Source organism: Neofelis nebulosa, chromosome 11 (genome assembly GCF_028018385.1).
Source record: "Neofelis nebulosa isolate mNeoNeb1 chromosome 11, mNeoNeb1.pri, whole genome shotgun sequence".
Classification (NCBI taxonomy): Eukaryota; Metazoa; Chordata; class Mammalia; order Carnivora; family Felidae; genus Neofelis; species Neofelis nebulosa.
Window position 1 is genome coordinate 76,470,754 of NC_080792.1, and position 18,488 is coordinate 76,489,241.

Here is an 18,488-nt window from a genome sequence, read left to right on the forward strand (position 1 = left end):
CTCTGCCCCTCCCCCGTTCATGCTCTGTCTCTCTCTGTCTCAAAAAAAATAAATAAACGTTAAAAAAAATTTTTTTTTAATAAAAAATAAATAAAAATAAAACTGGATATTGAAATAAATTTGATACTTTTTCATAAAGGGAAAAAAATAATGGCCTATCAATAACCACACTAACCATATCAATAATCACATTAAATGTAATTAGTAATCACATTTAGTAATCACATTAAATGTAAATGGTATAAACATTCCCATTTAAAAGCAGAGATTGTCAAATTTGATTTAAAATAGAGTACCCAGGATGCCTGTGTGGCTCAGTTGGTTGAGCGTCTGACTCTTGATTTCAGCTCAGGTCATGATTCCCAGGGTCATGGGGTCAAGCCCTGGGTCAGACTCTGCACTGAGCATGCAGCCTGCTTAAGAGTCTCTCTCTTTCTCTCTCTCCCCAGCTCATGCTCTCTCTCTCTAAAAAATAAAAATAAAATAAAAATATATGTATATAAAAAAATAAACAATTTTAAAAAGTAAGACCCAACTGCATGTACCTGTAAGAAACACACTTTATTATTATTTTTGAAACACACTTTAAATATAAAGACACAAATGGTTAAAAGTAAAAGGATGGGAAAAGATAATACCCTTTCTAATAACTAATCAAAGGAAAGCTGGAGTAGCTATATCTATATTAATATTAGACAAATCGGTTTCAAAGCAAGAAATATGGGGGATAATGGTTATTTCACAATGATAATAAGGTCAGTTAGTCAAGGAACCATAATAATCTTAAACATTTATGCACCTAATAAAGCTTCAAAATACATGATGCAAAAAGTTCAACAAGAAATAGACATATACAATTACAGTCAGGGGTTTCAATTCCCCTCTCAATAGTTGATAGCTGAAGTAGACAGAAAACCAGCAAGGATATAGTAAACTTGATTTTGATTAATGTTTATTTTTTAATTTTTTAAATGTTTCTTTTATTTATTTTGAGGAGAGAGTATGAATGAGGGAGGGGCGAGAGAGAGGGAGAGAGAATCCCACACTCAGCTCAGAGCCTGATTTGGGGCTCAATCCCACGACTGCAAGACCATGACCCCAGCCAATATCAAGAGTCGGATGCTTAACCCACTGAGCCACCCAACACCACTGTTGGGTTAATCACCCACTGATTAACACTTAATAGAACCACCCAACAAAAGCAGAATTCTCAAGTGCGCATTCTTCTCAAGTGCACACAGAACATTTACCAGAATTCCAAAGGCTTCAAAACCATGCTAACTACATTGTCTGACCACAACGAAATTAAGTTAGAAATCATTAACAGAAAGATCCTTGGAAAAATCTCTAAATATTTGAAAACAAAATAACACACAACCATGGATCAAAGAAGAAACCAAAAGAGAAATTAGTATTTTGAACTGACTTTTAAATGGAAACACTGAACATATCAGAAATTGTGGGATGCCACAAAAACAGAATTTGATGGCAGGGGGAGGGGTGTGATTTATAGCATTAAACATCTGTATTAGAAAAAAAGAGGGCATCTGGGTGCCTCGGTTGAATGTCCGATTTCAGTTTGGGTCACAATCTCATGGTTCAAGGGTTCAAGCCCATATCGGGCTTGCTGCTGTCATGCAGAGCCTGCTTTGGATCTTCTGTCCCCTCTCTATGCCCCTCTCCACTTGCTCTCTCTCTCTCTCTCTCTCTCAGAAAAATAAATAAATAAAACATTTTTTAAAAAGGTCTCAGATCAATTATCTTAGCTATATTAACACCAGACAAGAAGATTCATTTAAGAATCTAGAAAAAGAAAAGCCAATAAAATCTAAAGGAAGCATAAGAAAGGAAATAAAGATCAAAATGGATGTCAGTGAAATAGAAAACAGAAAAAAACCATAGAGAAAAATCAATGTAACCAAAAGATGATTCTTTAACAAGATCAATAAAATTGATAAACCTGTAGCCAGACTGATTAGGAAAGAAAAACAATAACAACAAAAAGACATGGGGGTGCCTGGGTGGCTCAGTCGGTTAAGCGTCTGACTTCAGCTCAGGTCATGATCTCGTGGTTCCTGAGTTCGAGTCCTGCATCGGGCCCTGTGCTGACAGCTCAGAGCCTGGAGCCTGCTTCAGATTCTGTGCCTCTCTCTCTGCCCCCCTCCCCTGCTTGTGCTCTGTCTCTCTCTGTCTCTCAAAAATAAACATTTACCAATCTCAGGAATGAGAGAGGTGACTACTGCAGATTCCACAGATACTGAAAGGAAATATTATGAACAGTTTTATGCCAACAAATTTAACAACTTGGATGAAATGGACAAATTCCTTAAAAGACCCAACATACTAATGCTTACTCAAGATGTAACTAATTTGAATAGTCCTATTTCGGTTAAGGAAACTGGTATTGTAACTGGAAACCTTCTACAAAAAAACCTCAGGCCCATGTCCCTTCACTGAGGAATTCTACCAAATATGTAAGAAAGAAATAATATCAATTCTCCACAAACTCTTCCTAAAAAAGTAGAGAAGGGAATAGTTTCTCAACTCATTCTATGAGCAGGGTACCAACATTACCCTAATAAGGAAAGCCAGGCAGGCAATCATATTACAAGAAAAGAAAACCACACTGAGATACCACTACACAAGAGAAAAGGAAATATATGTTCATGCAAAACCTTGTACATGAATATTCATAGCAGCTTCATTTGTTAGAGCTAAAAACTGGAAGCCCAAATATCCATCGACAGGGGAATGAATGGTGGTATGTGCATCCAGTAAAATACTACTCAACAATTAAGAGGAACTGATGTAGGCAACATCATGGAAGTCTCAAAATAATTATGCTGAGTGAAAGAAGTCATATAAAAAAGAATACACCCCATATTCTTCCATATATCTAAAACTGTAGGGGTACCTGGCTCAGTTGGAAAGGTAGTCGACTTTTAATCTCACGGTCATGAGTTCGAGCCCCATGTTGGGTGTAGAGATTACTAAAAGAATACATAAACTTAAAAAAAAAAAACTCTAGAAAATGCAAACTAATGTGAAAGGACAGCAAGCAGGTCAAGGCCCCCCCTGCTTAGGGAAGGGGGTGGACAAGGAGGGGCAGGAGGGATACATTACCAAGGGGCAAGGAAACTTTTGGAAATGACAGATATCTTTACTGTCTTGATTGTGGTGGTGGTTTCATGAAGTCAAAATATACTATAGTGTACACTTTAAATTGTAACATTTGTTATGTCTATTATATTTCAATGGTACTACAATGAAGAATTATTTTTAAAAATGATACAATTTATTTTTTATTTTTTAATTTTTTTAAAGTTTATTCATTTTGAGAGAGGGAGAGTGGGGAAGGGGCAGGGAGAGAGGGAAAGAGAGAATCCCAAGCAAGCTCCTCACTGTTAGTGCCTTGCCCGATGCAGGGCTTGAACTCACAAACAATGAGATCATGACCTGAGCTGACATCAAGAGCCGGACACTTAACCGACTGAGCCACCCAGGTGCTCCAAAAATGATACAATTTTTAAAAATTAAGGGGCGCCTGGGTGGCTCAGTCAGTTGGACGTCCGACTTCAGCTCAGGTCCTGATCTCGTGGTCCGTGAGTTCGAGCCCTATGTCGGGCTCTGTGCTGACAGCTCAGAGCTTGGAGCCTGCTTCAGGTTCTGTGTTTCCCTCTCTCTCTGCCCTTCCCCACTTGCACTCTGTCTCTTTCAAAAATAAACATTAAAAAAAATTGAAGGTGTGCCTGGTGGCTCAGTCAGTTAAGCGTCCAACTCTTGATTTCAGCTCAGGTCATGATCTCATAGTTTTTGAGTTCAAGCCCTGCACAGGTATCTTTTCTACATGTTTCCTTTTGATTCTCTTAACATCCTGGCAAGGCAGGTTTAGGTTTGAGGAGGCTGATGCCCAGAGAGGTGAAGGCAGCTGGAGTTGTCCCAGACTGTCTGATGTGGGCATGGATCCCGCACCCCTGAGTATGAGGCTGGGCTTCACTTGGTCTGATGAGTACTTCTGAACCCACTCCCCATTTGTCCCTTTCAATCCTGGAAGAGGGCAAAGCCTGGATCCTCACTGTTCCCATCCCCACTCCTCAATTTTGTATACGAGGCAACAGGCCCAGGGAGGTCCTGATTGGTCCTGCTTTAGGGGCAATGTGGCTGAGGGTCCCTCCCGCAGCAGGACGTCTGCCATCAGAGCACTGTGATGGTCTCCTGTATCGAATGGTGTCTTTGGCAGAGGCTTGCTCAAGAGTTCCAGTGAATCCTCAGCCCCCAGGCTGGCTGTGGGATAGGCAGCATCAGGCAGGGGGTAGCATCACAGACAATGTGGGCCTCCCCCTCACATCCCGGCTCCTCCGGTTTCTAGCTCTTTGACTTTGGACAGATCACTTAACCTGTCCCTGTATCAGTTTACTCACTCATAAGTATGAAGAGCATTAACGAAACATAAAGCCATCAGAACAATACTTTGCCAACAGAAAGGCTACAGAAGTGCCCTCCAAATAAATGCATGGCTTTGGCTTTAGTCCCAAAGGTTTGGGCTCCTGCCATTTCCATTCTGAGAGCCCTGGGTGGAGGCCCCACTGACGCTGAAGAGTGCCTGCCCTGTGCCCCCCACGTAGCAGGCACTTTCCAAACCTTATATCATGCTCTCTCCGACAGGGCAAGGGGAGACTTGATATACCTGGTTCCCAAGATGAAGGAACGGACCCTGAGAGGATACCACCAGTGGGTGACAGAGCCAGAACCAGGCTGAGTCTGTCTGCCTCCAAGACTGGGGCTGGGCAAGGCCTACCTGCTTCCTCTTGGGTCCGGAACTCGGGCTGGAGCCCGCCTGGCATGTCCTCTCTGCCCACCAAGCTTTGAGAGGCACAAGCCCCCTCCTCTTGGAGTGTACCTGCCTGTAGAGTAGCCTCACTGGTGGCCGTGAGGCCCTGACATGAGGGCACGTGAAGGGGTTGTGGACACCTGCCTGGCAACAAAGCCAACCCTCTTCTCTTGAGCTGTTTTGTGCTCTAGCTCAGCTATTGCATTGCGTGCCTCCGTCTGAGAGGCGGGGAGATTGAGACCAGCTGCCGCTGCCTGAATTCTCCCAGAGCTCGCCTAGTGACACCCGGCTCAGGTCCTCACACCATCCCGGTAGGAGTCTCTCCCAGCGGCAACGTTCAAGGTTTGTGGGCTGGATTTGGGCCAGTGGTGGGCAGGGAGTGAGGGGGGCAGGAGGGCAGGAGGGCCAGAGAGCTTGGCATTTCTCCAGCAAGGAGTCACAGGAGAACACTGCTGCCTGCCTGTGACAGACTTACAAGCCTGCCCAGTGCAAGGCTGGCTTCCCTATCCTTTTCCAAGCTGGCCCCTTTCATCTCCCACCCCACTTTGCCTTGCTCTAGGGAGCCTGAGCCCCCTGTTCCAGAGTAAGAGCACAATGGGCAAGCCCGTGTCTTTAAAACAAGGAGGACTGACAGGGTCAGGACCCCAGGCTGGAGGGTTGAGAGCTGGAAGGTACTATGGACAGGCAGTCCTATTTACCCAAGGCAGGGAGAGAGGAGGCCCTGGCCAGGTCCCAACAGTAAGTCAGGAGCAGAGCTGGGCTGAACCTGGTGTTCTCCACACCCTTCCCACCACCTCCGGATAAAGGTTTCTCCAAAAGCAGCCAGACTGGCAGGGGCCTGCCCTTGGGGTGGGCAGGCAGCGGTAGAGAGGGAGCTCCTTTTCCTCCCCACCTCCTTCCTGGTCCTGGAACTCAGCACCTCCCTGTCTTCACCCTTCTTGGTCATCTCCTTTCTCACTCAAGGGGCTGTTGCATATCTAGCCAGCCTGGAATCCGTGCTGACTCATGGTCCCCTGTGGGCCCCACTGCGGAGGAGGGTTAGCTGGTGGGCCCGGGAGAGTCCTACCTTCTCTTTGGCCCAGAGGGCTTTTCTTTGCCTCCAGGTCTCTCCTCATCTGTGAGGATCCCCACTGCCCCAGACCTGACCTGGCTCTGTATGGGAGACTTAGGCTGCTGTCTTCCCCACTCTGGGCCTCAGTTTCCCCCCCAGACATGTTCAAATTCCTTCCTTGTCTTTGCCCTGTCCAACTCCTAGTTGGGCTGTACTCAGCTCTCCGTACAAGGCTGTGAGGCTGACCATGGCTTTAGGCTTCTGATCCAGAGCCTGCCCTGATGGTGCTTGTGGGGAGGGAAGATAGCCCCTTTCTGGGAGCAGACTACCCCTGGGAAGCCCTCGGAATGCTCCACCCCAAGTCCCCTGCTGCTGGATGTACCCACCCCCACGTCCTGCATGCTTTCTTGGAGTCCCCCAGAGGGGAGGACTGTGCACACGGGCCTCCAGGGCCTGGAGGGAACACACAAGCCCTTTGTCTCTGGTCTAAGGTATCTCCTAACCCCATGGAATTCCCCACTGACTCAGTACAGGGAGCCTGGGGGGGGGGGGGGGCGGTGGGTCCTAGGGGTGGTGGGCAGCACTTGTCCATCTGTGGGAGATGAACCTTGCCTCCTGTCAGCACAGTCTTGTCCTCAGCCCAAGGGGCCCTCCCTGGTGGGGAGGTCAGCATCCTGGGCTCAGGCCCAAGATTGCTGTGGGGCTCCATTCTGAGCTTTGCCCCTCTGTGCCCTCCCAACTGCTCTTCTCCAAGCCCCACCCAAATGTGAAGGCGAGGTCCCTGGAGGCCTCCCCTAACTCCCCAGCCCACAGATGGACCTGACCCTTACACCTTGGTGTCTTCTCAGGGAGTAATACCTGGGGTAAGTCAGTGAGAGCTTGGTCCCTCCCTTTCAGGTGTGCAGTGTCCCTGAGTCTTTGGCCACCCCTTTCCCCACCCCAGAAGCAAGCTGGCGCTCAGTGGCCCTGAGGTCCATGGTGCAGAAAGGCTGAGGCAGAGGGGGACATCACTGTTTACTGTGGGATCGGCACAGCAGGTTCTGGGCCCTCCTGCTGAGGGAAGTCTGAGACTCCATCCTGGGCTGACCATCTAACCTCTAGTGAACCCATTCTCCTTCCATCCCCTTAATCCCAGGCTGAGTATTTACACTGGATTTCTGGGGACCTAGAAGGCCTCCATCATCCCCCATCCCATGTGCCACTGGCAGTCAGGTAGCAGCAGCCAGGGTGGTGGCAGGTCACCTCGTGCAGCAGGCCTGGGGCTCCGACCCTGGCTCGGCAGCTGCAGAGCCCCAGGTGGAGGCAGCAGAGGTGGCCCTGGCCTCACTACCCTCAGGCTCGAGGTCCAGGCTCTCATAGATGGTGGGGAGTGAGGTGCGCTGGCTCAGCCGCCGGCGTAGGCCGACCAGCAGGGGCTGGGGCAAGGAGGCCACGTCCACATTGTTGCCCAGGTCTACCCAGGCCAGCGCGGGGAACTTGGTGGAGTCCTTGACGGCCTCAGTGAGCTCACGGGCAGTGGCCCTCGTCAGCCTGTTGCCGTTGAGCAGGAGCTGGGTGAGGCGGGGCAGCGTCCAGAGGCTGGGTAGCAGCAGGCGCAGAAACTCATCACTGAGCCCCGTGAAGCTCAGGTCCAGCACCGTGAGCCCGGCTCCCTGGTTTCCCAGGTAGCGCACAATGTGCTGCACATCCCGCGCCGACAGTGGAATCCCCGACAGGTTCACGGTCTCCCCAGCCAGCTGAGTCACCTGGAGGCTGCTCTTGAGGCTGTGGAAAGGTTGCAGGCAAAGATGGACTGAGCAAGGCCATGGCCTTGGCAGGTCCCTACTGGCTGTAGACAATGACCCATTGGGGCAGCCCTCAGTGGTGGCGGGGCCTGGGCCCTACAATCAGGCCAAGCTGGGATCAAACTGCTACTTTCTACGTGGATGGCCATGGGCAATTCTTGGAACCTCTCTGAGCCTCAGTCTCTCCTTTGGTGACAAGAGGGCCTGGCTGTTGTGAGGAATAAATATACGTGTTAAGGTTCCATGAGCTATTATTATTATAAAAACCTCCTGTGTGCCTGCATCACCACACCTGTTGTACCTATTGTCTCACTTATTTTTATGCCAACCTAGTTGAGTAAGAATGATTATCCCATTCTGCAGAGGAGCAAATGATGCTCATAGAGGTGATAGGACTCTTCTATGCTTGCACACCACTAAGAGGGTACTGGGTCTTCAAATTAAGGTGCTCTGACTCCTGCCCTCACCTTTTTTCCCACGCCTCCTCTAAGGTCAATCCTTAGAGGGGTAAAGATAGACATTCCTATGAGGGTGATAGGGTATCCGTCTGTCCCCCGAGTCTTGAGGGCTAGAGAGGGGACAGGCCCAGGGTAGAAAGAGGGGAGGTGTTGGGAGGTGTGGGGGTGGGCAGGTGGAAGGTGAAGGGCGGTGAAGGGTTCCCTGTGTTCTAAGCTAGAAAAGAAATTTAGAGACTGAGGAGGGTCCTCCACCGCCCCTCGAACCTCCCTCTAGGTCTCTCCTGTCATTTGAACATGGACCACTAGGCAGATGGGTAGTGGGACCACCTTCAGGGCCCTTAACCACCACGGCAGGAAACAACCTCATGGGCTCCGGGCTCATCATGGACCACCAGGCTCAAGGAGGGGAAGGGTGGCAGAGGTGCGGCAGGGAGCAAGCAGGGGAGAGCACCAGCGCTGTGGTTCTAGGTCCCTCAACCTGGATGTCCGCAGCAGGTAACTAGGCTGAGTCTGGCCACAAAATGGTGATGGAGTGACTGGGAAGGGGACCCCATGGCAGAGCAGGCTACTAGGCTCACTGCGGAGGCCTCGGCTTCAGGCTGCCTGGCAAAGGCTTTTCAAAGAGCTGTAGGAACATGAGGGCAGAGTGTGGCCTCAGGCAAGCCATTTTGCCTCTCCCAACCTCAGTTTCCTTCCCTATAAAATGGGAATCATGACCCAGAATCTGCCTCCCTCACAGCCTGTGTGAGGATTCAGCTGACGCCTGCTACGCCTGCTGGGGTTATCTTGGTCCGGGTATGGTCCAGGCCCTGTGATAGGCCAGGGATTGAGAGGTGAGCGAAAAGCAGGAGGCAGGTCACACAGAGGGTGCAGTTTGGCTTGGGGGCATTCCACAGCTGTGATGCAGACAAGGGTGAGGGGGTCACACGGTGGGGTTTCAGGCACCAGCCTCTTGCTGAGCTGCTTCTCCATGTCAGCCTAGGAAGGGACCCTAAGGGGCCACAAGGCAGGGCTGTGGCTGGGTTCCCCTTACCAGCTCTGGGTCTTCCTCTGGAGCAGGCTGGATCCTCGCTGCCGCTTGGAGTGAGGGGTGAGGTGGTAGATGAGCTGTCGGCAGATCTTGTCCGAGGACTTCCAGAGCTCATAGTCCTGTAAGGAGGCAGTGTTGTCAGGATGAGGCCAAGCCCCTCCCGTGCCCCTCTGGGCCTTTGGGATCCAAGTGTGTGCTCCGGCACATGATTCATCATGGATCACTGAGCTGCCCACTAGCCTCCCCCTCCCACCCCCCACCCTGGCTGTGGCCTGGCACAGAGCCAGGGGAGGCTGCCCATTGGGAGCTGGACAGGCTGGTCTGAGGCCCGCAGTGCCCGGCGGGAGGATGCCTAGACAATGGGGCCTTGTTCCCTGTCCTCAGGCCCAAGGCCAGTGTCTCGGGCTATCAGCCGGCTCCCTGCCCACCCTCAGCGCTCCGGGGGGACTCGCCACAGGGGGAGGCAGGACCAGACCCCTCCAGGGAGCCCTGCTCCACTGACGCCACCCCCAGGGAATAGGAACAAGCCAGGTCAGCATGCTCTTCTTCCTCTCACTCTCCAAAACTAGACCGTGCCCGTGGGGCCTGGGTCTGGCTGCCAGGGCTGGGAGGGTCAATGTGTTACATCACCACCACCCGGCTCTCTTCTGGTCCTGAGTGGGCCCTCGTAGAGACCTAGCTTGGGGTGGAAAAACAGGGATGCTCTGCTTTCCACAAAGCTGGCACTGAGCACGCTCCACTACCCAGCACATTCTTTATCCTGTCCCTCTGTTAACAGAGCGTACACACAGTGGCAGCAAGCCCTGGCAGTCACTATGATAGCCCTAGGCTAGCCTCAGAATCCTTGGTGATGCCTGCATATAGATGTAGGAGTTCAGAGCTGGCAGGGCCCATAGTGGGCACTCTTGTTTTGCACAGGGATTCACTGGGCCTAAGGGATGGGGGCTGGTGGCTGTGTCAGGAGCGCAGGACCTTCAGTGCTTGTGGCAGGATGTAGAGTGGGGTTGGGAGCAGATGTGGTAGCATGGGAGGAGAGGTGATGGAGGCTGCCGGTGGCAGACACCAATTCAACATGAGGAAGGATTTGCTTATGGTTCACACTGCTATGGGAAGCAGTGAGCATTCATCCCCAAGTGTATCCATACAGGATGGGGACATGTGGACAGGGGTTCCAGCCTATGGTGGCTCTCTTCTGGCCCCAGGAATGCAGAGGCTTGGAGTTTGATTCCATCAGTGGATTTGTCAGAACATTCTATGTCCCACAGCATCCCCGTAAGACTTCCTGCCCGGGTCCCTGGTCCTGGCACACAGTGCTGCCACTCAGGAAGCAGGCCTATGCAACACACAGCTTTTCAGGTGTAGGAAAGCATAGCTCACCTGTGTTCCAGCTGCTTGCCAGCCTAATACACTGAAACTGCCATCAGGTCCCAGAGAGGGACATTGACCTGGTTAAGGCCTCAAAGCAAGCCAGTTGAGGACCGAGGCTCCTAGCCCCCAGCCCTGGGCATTCCTGGCCCCTGTCAGCCACACGGCCCAGCCTGAGGTCCATGCCTACTGGCCTCACCGTCTTGGGGCACTGCAGGTCACGGGCCAGGTTCACGAGCAGGTCATGGGAGATAGGGTCCACCAGATTGAGGAAGGCCACATTCCTATAGAGGATGTCGGTGAGGAGGGTCCCCTCGAGGCCCAGGTCCTGTGAGTGGTGAGGAGAATTGAGTGAGCCAGAAGTTGGGCTCTCCTTTTCCAGGCCCCCATCCAAGCTAGCCTCTCACATTGATTCCCCTCTGTCTGTCTCCTTCCCTGAGGCTTGCTGGAGTTTCTTCCCAGGTAGCGATGACCCAACTGTCCAGGAACACGTGGACCCTTTGGATGGGGAGAGTGCCAGTACATCCAGGGCTTCAGGGAGGTGATAAGTAGGTTCCAAAACCCTTAGACTGGTTCCCTGGAGGCGAAACATGGTACTGTGACACCTACCTCCTCTGGGGTTGGGCTTGTCTGGAGGGTTCTTTGGGGGATCCTCTGATGACCCCCAAATGCTGCTGTCCTCCAGCATTCTCTTTGGGCCCTTTGCCTCTTCTACCTATTTCCAAGCTCTCCTGAGTTGTGGCCACAACAAATGTCTGCTGACAGGTCCAGATCCCTTTTGTGGGAATGGACCTCTCTTTCAGCTCAGTCAGATGTCCCAAAGGCAGCTTAGATTGGGTGTGTTCATCTCCTGCCCTGAAGCTGGCCTTGCCTCATATGACCCAGCTCAGTAAAGGGCGTCACCATCCCCATCTCCCCAGCGCTTGGGCAGGAGCCCAGAACCACCCCACCCTCTTCCCTCACCCCTCTCTGCCTAGCTCTCCCTCCCCACTGCTCGAAGAGGTGCAGGCCTCTCTCCCTAACAGCCTCCTCCTGGGCCCCTTGGCCTCCCAACACCTGTCTAGTCCCACCCTTGAGCTGCCAGAGCCAGATCCATGAACACACCTTGGCCCTTAACCCCTTTGGTGGAGACCAAATTCTCTTGATGTTGTATGACATTAGAGACTCATGCACAGCTTGACATTCCCACCCTCCCCAACCCACCAGCCTCCTTGTCCAGGTTCCACGTCTCCCATCCCTCATAGAGACCTCACCATTGGGCCCCTGGTCTACCTATGCATTCCTGCCTTCAGTCCTTGGGCTTCTCTTCTTGTTATTCCCATAGGCCTGGTGAGTCCCTGAACATCTTTTCAAAGCATCCATACTGACAAGCCGATGGGGCAGGCATAGCCAGGAGGGGCCTTCAGACCCCGGGGCCCTCCTCAAGCCAGAGGGGCAGGTTCTGTGCACAAGCCCCCTGTGCACAGGATTCTAGGCCACGTGGGAATGCCATGACTGCAGAGTCCCTGTGGATTATGGGGCAGACCCCTGGGCCAGGAATCCTGACCTGAGACACAAGGGGGCAATTTAGCTGGTTTCCCAAGTTAAAAAAAAAAAAAAAAAAAAAAATGTCCTGCTGGTGCTTTAGGGCCCAGATGCCATCCCAAAGATCTGTGCCTCTGGATGGTCTAGCTGATTTGGTGCTGCTTTGCTGTTTGCATTTTAAACATCATTCAAGTCACAAATGCCAGCTAGGGAGGATCTAGAAGAGAGGGCTAGCTGGTAAGCCTGGGCTGACCCAGACAGGGCCCCAGACTACAGCCACAGCCCGCCTTCTGCTGGTCTGGACAGCTCCTCTTAAAGGGCCAGCCCCACCTTTCCAGCCCACTGGGCCCAGAGAAAGGAAACCCAGTGCAGAAGGAGTGAGGCTGGGAGACTAGAAGCTTCTGTCTTGACTGTCCCCTAATTTGCTCTGTGGCTCTAGGCTCACCACTGTTCTCCAAGCCTCAGTTTCCCATCTCTAATCATCCACCTGCAGGCCAAACACCTGCATGGCTAATTTCAGATTGCAGTACAGGGCAGCTGCGGTGGCAGTTGCTGCGGGAAATGGGGATGTGGCCAGAGAGGGAAGTGGTTTGCCCAGTGGTGATGCTGGGACCAGAACCCACGTCTTCTAGGGCACCCCAGGCTGGCTCAGGTACCCGGTGTGTGTGGGACCAGGGGTGCCCACGCCCAGCTCTCACCCTGTCCAGATGTGGTGTTGTGATGCACAGATGCCAGGTGTATGTACTCAATGAGTGTGAGCTGCCTGTTAGGATGGGTGATGTGAGTTGTAGCTCTGTCTGGGCTGCCATAGTGTCATGGTGAGGTTGCACGGCTGACCAGCTGGGCTATCAGTTCCCAGGTCCTCTCTCCAGGGTCCTATGCAGTTCCTTCCCCCCTCCCCCGCCCCCACCATGGAGGAGCCGGGAGCTGCCCTCTTCCCATTCATTGCCCCTCAGTACAAGATGTCGTCCCCCTCCCACCATCCCCTTGCCACTCCTTTCCTGCCAAGGCATGAATCTGTGTTCTTAGCTCCGGGCTTGGGGGCACCCTCAATACACACACAACTGAACTCTCAAACCCCAGAAAGGTGGACACCGTCGCGGCCCTCTCTTCCACGCTCACACATCACCTCACCCCACCCCACCCCACCCCACCCCCGGAGCCTCACTCGTCCTCACTCTAGCTGATTGCTTTCCCTCCCTCGCCCTCTCGCCCAGACAGGACTCCCAGCCTCCTCAGCCAGTCGTATGCTCCCCTCGGAACCCTCCCGGCCCGTGCGCCCGTCCGGGGCCAGCCCTGCCTCACGTGCCCAGGGCCAACTCCGCAGCACCTCCCGGCCCCTTCCAGGCCCGCAGCCTGCAGCTCTGGCCCCTCCCCGGCCTCCAGCCCCGGGCCGACCCGCTCCTTCTCTCGCCTGGCGCAGGAGGCGCAGCAGCTGCCGCGCGCGCTCGGGCCGCCGCTCGCGGAGCGTGGACTGGATCTCGCGGAGCCAGCGCACCCGGCGCTCATAGGGCGCGGGCCCGCACCCCGCCGCCGCCCCGGCTTCCGAGGCCGCCTCGGGTCCGGTCCGCCGACCCAGCCGCGCCCCCATGGCCGCTGCGCTGCCGGCGCGGAGCGGGAGGCAGTCCGGTCGTCGGCGCCCCGCCCCCGGCCCCAACCCCCCGCCCCGCCCCGCCCGGCCCGGGCTGCATTGGGTGGGGAGCGCAGGGTCCGAGGTTGCGCGCCCGGGCGGGGCCGCAGCGGAGGAGGAGGGCGGGGTTGCTGCTGGGGCCCCCAGAGCTCCCAAACCCTCGGTTTGGGAGGTCTGGCCAGTGGAGTCCCGGGCCCGCGCTAGACCGGGCTCTGGAGCTCTGTCGTCTGGGCCTGGAGTCGTTTGGGGAAGCATTGAGCAGGGGCCGGGCGAGGTGGCGCTTGGCTAGTGGCCTCCATGCTGACTGTGGAGCAGTTGCTTTGGTGGTGCAGAGCACTGGACTCCGAGTCGGGGAGGGGTGTGTGTGGGGTGGGGGGTGGGGGTGGGGGATTCCCTTGCCAGCCTTAGGCAGTGCCATCACCTGCCTTCTGGAATTTCCCAGCCATTGGACAATCGTAGTATCTGACCTGTCCACCTGTGTAGACATTCCTGCATTGACAAATATTTACTGCCCCTCCCTGCCTAACTGGGGGAGGCCTGGGCAGGCTGGGTGGAGCAGGCTGGGCTCCCTTTGGCCCAGGCCTGGGAGACAAACAGGATGAAGAGTCCTGGTTAAACCCCTAAACCTAGCTCTGGGCAGGCTGGAAGCAGGCCAGCTGTATCTGCCCCAGGCTTCAGTCTTCCAGCTTGACAGGGGCGGGGAGGCGGTGTGAGGAGGGGAAGCCCTGGCTCCTGCATGGATCAGGTTTGGGCTAGGGACCCACCCAGCTCTAGGGGCCTACTTGGGGGCCTGCTGCCTCCTGGAGGCTCCCCTCCCAGCTCTGGGCCCTCACACTCCCTGGGTAGGGGACATTTGGAGCAGGAGGGCTCTAGACACCCAATTCCCACAGCAAAGAGTGTGTGTCCAGCCTGTGAGGACAGTGGGCCTGGGCACAGGTTCAGGAGGGGTGAGCACAGATGGGGTGTGCGTGGGGTGAGGGGTGGCCATCTGAGGGCACATGGTAAGTGAGGGTAGAGTCAGACTTCTCTTTTGGGTTAAGTATTGCCCCCCAGGAGTGTGTTTGGGGACAGGGTGCTGGGATCTGTGGTCCCCTGAAGCTGAACCCCTGATACAGGACAGAGGACAACTTAGTATCCTTGTCACTTGATCATTCACTGAACCCCAACCCCTGTTGCTGCCTGCTTGGGCTCCCCCATTGGGACTGGTCCTGGGGCTTTTCTATCCTCGGCTCCCTTCTCCTTTGCCGTCTGCCAGCTGGACCCAGCAGCCTCCACTACTCCCCCTCTGTAGCCAGTATTGTCCTGGGGCCACCTTGGCACCACAGGTTTCCTCCCTGGCAAACCTGCATGACCATTTGGCCTGCCTCCCTCCAGAGCCCAGGCGCTTTCGCTGACCTGACGTGGTGGTGTTGGGGCCAGAGATTTAAGCAGCAGCCTCATTGCTCCAGGGACCTCTCAGACCCCTTGTCCAGACTGGCAGCCTGGTAAGAATCCCCTCCCTCTCCTCTTATACGTTCGGGGCTGGAGCCAGAGCTGGGATGTCTCCCAAATCCTGACCTTATCCTTCCAGAGGCTGAGCCAGGCCTGGACATTGTCCCCTCAAACATGAGAAGGCCGAGCCAGGGCAGGGGTATGGGGCAGGGGAGAGAGAGGGCTGAGTTTGGTTGTCACAGAGGGGGCAACCCAGGCAGTGGCACAGGAGGGTGCCCAGAGTTAGAGTCCTGTGGAAAGCAGAGAACTGCCCCCCAGCACCACCCCTCATGTCCCACCCCACCCTCTGTGTTCTTGGCTGAGAGATTCCTGGAGGACATTTTCCGAGAAAAAGAGGGAGGTGGTGACTGGGCCTGGATCCCTAGATGGGCCTCCCTCTGCCTCCTGTGGGGGTGGTTAGGTTGAGTTGGCTCTTAGGGAGTGTTTCTGGCCTAACCCGATTCGGGCAGGAGGCCCCAGAGACAGAGTTCTGCTCTCAGGAGAGGGGGGCATCATTCCCCCTTACTGGCCTCCATGTATATTTAAGTAAAGGCTGCTGGCCTCTCTCTGTGGAGTTGCCTTGGGCAGTAGGCCTGTATTTGTGGAGACCCCATTGAGTGGGTGGGTAGGGGGGTGCTATGATGTTGCCCTCTCAGCACCTAGGGCTGATATGGAGCTTCAGTGACTTGTATGGGCTCCCTGGACAGCCAGTGAGGTGGGAAGTTGGGGAGCCAGAGAGTCAGGTGGGAGGGACACAGCTGAACCCCAGGCCCTGCTGGCGGCATCCTGGCCCTAAGTGGGGCTTGCCAAGAGACAAGTAGCGGTGACAGTCACACCTTTGGCTTCCCAAGCTCTTGGCCACCCCATGTTGTGGCCCAGCTGGAGTGACAAGGAACCAAGGTCCAGATGACCCAGTGGGAGGGGAGAAGGGCTGTGGCTGGAACTGAACCTCCCCCACCTTTAGGGCTCTTCTCTATCCACCCAGTGGGGTAGTCCAAGACCAGATACTGGCAAGGTTCATGGTACCTCAGCAAGTAGCCAGGTGACAGTGAGCCTCTTGGCAGCCGCTCCAAAGAAGGATGCAGGATGGTTTTGGAACTCACTAGGAGGAAAGAAGCAGACACTCAATGGAAACAATTTCTTCTGGAGCTGGCTCTACAGGGCTGTGTTGTAAGCTTGTGTCAGGGCCAGGGATCCCTATGGGGGGGGGGGGGCATGGGTATAGGCTCAGGACCAATGAATGATTGATTGTTTGAGATGTAGAGAGAGTGGGGGAGGGACAGAGAGAGAGAGAGGGAGGGAGGGAGGGAGGGAGAGAGAGAATCCCAAGCAGGCTCTGCACTGTCAGCACAGAGCCTAGTGTGGGGCTGGAACTCACGAACCGAGAGATCATGACCTGAGCTGAAATCAAGCATCAGACCCTCAACTGGCTGAGCCACCAGGTGCCCCTCGTCTCAGAACTGATTAGAATCCCCTGGACCTGTCCATTTTTGGGTGTACAAACTAGGTAAAGTAGGTAGCTGTATTCGTTTTCTGTGGCTGTTATAACAAATTATTGCAATCTTGGTGACTTAAAACAACAAATTTATTCCTCACAGTTCTGGAGACTGAAAGCTGGAAATCAAGGCATTGGCAGGGCTCTCTGAAGGCTCTAACGATGGCGGTTGCTGGTATCCAAGGCATTCCTTGCCTTCTAGCTATAGCCCTCCAACCTGGGTCTCCATTGTCACCTGGCCTTCTTACCTGTGTCTGTGTGTCTCTCTTCACATGGCCTTCTTATAAGAACACTGGTTATTGGATTTGAGGCCCACGCTAATGACATCTACAAAGACTCTGTTCCCAGATAAGGTCACATTCAGAGGTCCCAGTGGATATGAATTGGCGGGGGGGATGCTATTCAATTCACTACAGTAGGTTTTACAACCGTATTTCCTCATCTGTAACTCGGGGAAAATAGGGTGCCCATCCAGCATCTTATTGTAGGATTAGACACAACAAAGCAAAAGTCCAACATACAGCGGTGTTTTTACAAATTGATTTTCCGTGGCTTTATACGGAATCCACTCAGCCACCCACAGCTTTCATTGGTCAATTCAGTGCTGACTTTTGGGCCCTGTGGATATTGCAGAGACTAAGACACAGGAAGTCAATCTAACAGCTACTCCACAGATGTGGGGAACCTTGATGGGGGCTGCAGGGCACTACAGGAGCTGACCAGGAGGAGGGGGAGGGCTTCCGGAAGAGGTTGCTTTGAGGTTGGGGTCTGAAGGAGGAGTGCCAGCTTGAAGTCTCAGCAGAGAGCATAGGGTGAACTTTACAGAGGAAGGGGTGGGGCCCTAGCAAGACTGGAATTTATCTGGAGGGCAAAGGGGGCCTTTAAAGGGTTTCTAGTGAGAGAGGATGTGCTCAGATTTGTATGCTCAGCACTGGGGCTACCTTAGGGAAACAGTGGAGGGGCTGAGGACCCTGAGGAGGAGTTGCCAGGTGAGGGGAGCTGGGGTCAGGAGCAGCCAGGAGAGGATGTGGAGGTGAGGCTGCTACACTGGGGGACCAGTGAGTTTGGGAAGGAGGCTCTGGGGCTAGGCAGGCTAAGCTAATGTGGTTGGTGGAGGTATGGGGACGGTTGTTACTTAGTTCAGGTTTAGGCAGGCATGTTGACCTGAGGCATCTAAAACATCAGCCCATAAAATGTTGCAAGCAGGACTCTGAGAGCAACGGAGTTCAGCTTGAAGTGGTGCAGGAGGCCCAGAAATGAGATGGCAGGGGGTGGGGGCTCTGAGAAGCCAGGATGGAGGGCTAGCAGAGCATGTGGGGCGGTGGGGGGGGGGGGGGGAAGCACTGGGTGTTTTTTGGCATTAGGGGAACCACAGGTCCACTCACCCCCCATGGAGGGTTGGGAGTAGGGGGTGGGGGTGGAGAGGGGTGTGGACAGGCAGGTTCCAGCCAGCGACTCCCCTCAGAGGGAGACAAGACCAGGCCATACCCTGGGGTGGGGGGTGGGGGCTGGGGTGTGGACGGCTCAGCCTTTCTCCTCCACCCCTTGGAGCTCCCAGACACTGCAGATAATTACGAGGTGATATGGTAAATGCTACCTGCTCAGGGTGCCGTGGGCAGAGAGGGCAGGGCAGGCAGGAGGGGGGCATTTATGACCTCTTAGCCCTGAGCTGCTCATCAGGCAAGGACAGAGGCGGCTGCCGGCCTGGGCGTGGGAACCATGGAGATAGCGGGCGCTGACAATAGCCTGTGCACAGCCATTTCAGTGACTCCGCCCAACAATTATTTTAATGATTCCTGCTTTCCAGATAGAAAGCTGAGGGCAGGAAGAGGAGACCCTGGGCCATGAGT

General features: G+C 54.0%; 1 protein-coding gene across 2 annotated transcripts; it reads right to left on the bottom strand.

Moving 5' to 3' along the window:
* Positions 1-542: 542 nt before the first annotated feature.
* LRRC75B (leucine rich repeat containing 75B) lies at positions 543-13,667 on the bottom strand. 2 transcript variants are annotated; one of them, XM_058690968.1, is made up of 4 exons: positions 13,458-13,663; positions 10,719-10,847; positions 9,158-9,273; positions 543-7,646 (listed from the first exon to the last, which is right to left on the bottom strand). In XM_058690968.1, the coding sequence occupies exons 1-4, from the start codon at positions 13,632-13,634 to the stop codon at positions 7,121-7,123; spliced, it is 948 nt and encodes a 315-aa protein (XP_058546951.1). In that variant the 5' UTR covers positions 13,635-13,663; the 3' UTR covers positions 543-7,120. The 2 variants fall into 2 exon arrangements, with proteins under 2 accessions (XP_058546951.1, XP_058546952.1); XM_058690969.1 differs by lacking the exon at positions 10,719-10,847 and having other exon boundaries at positions 13,458-13,667.
* Positions 13,668-18,488: the final 4,821 nt, after the last annotated feature.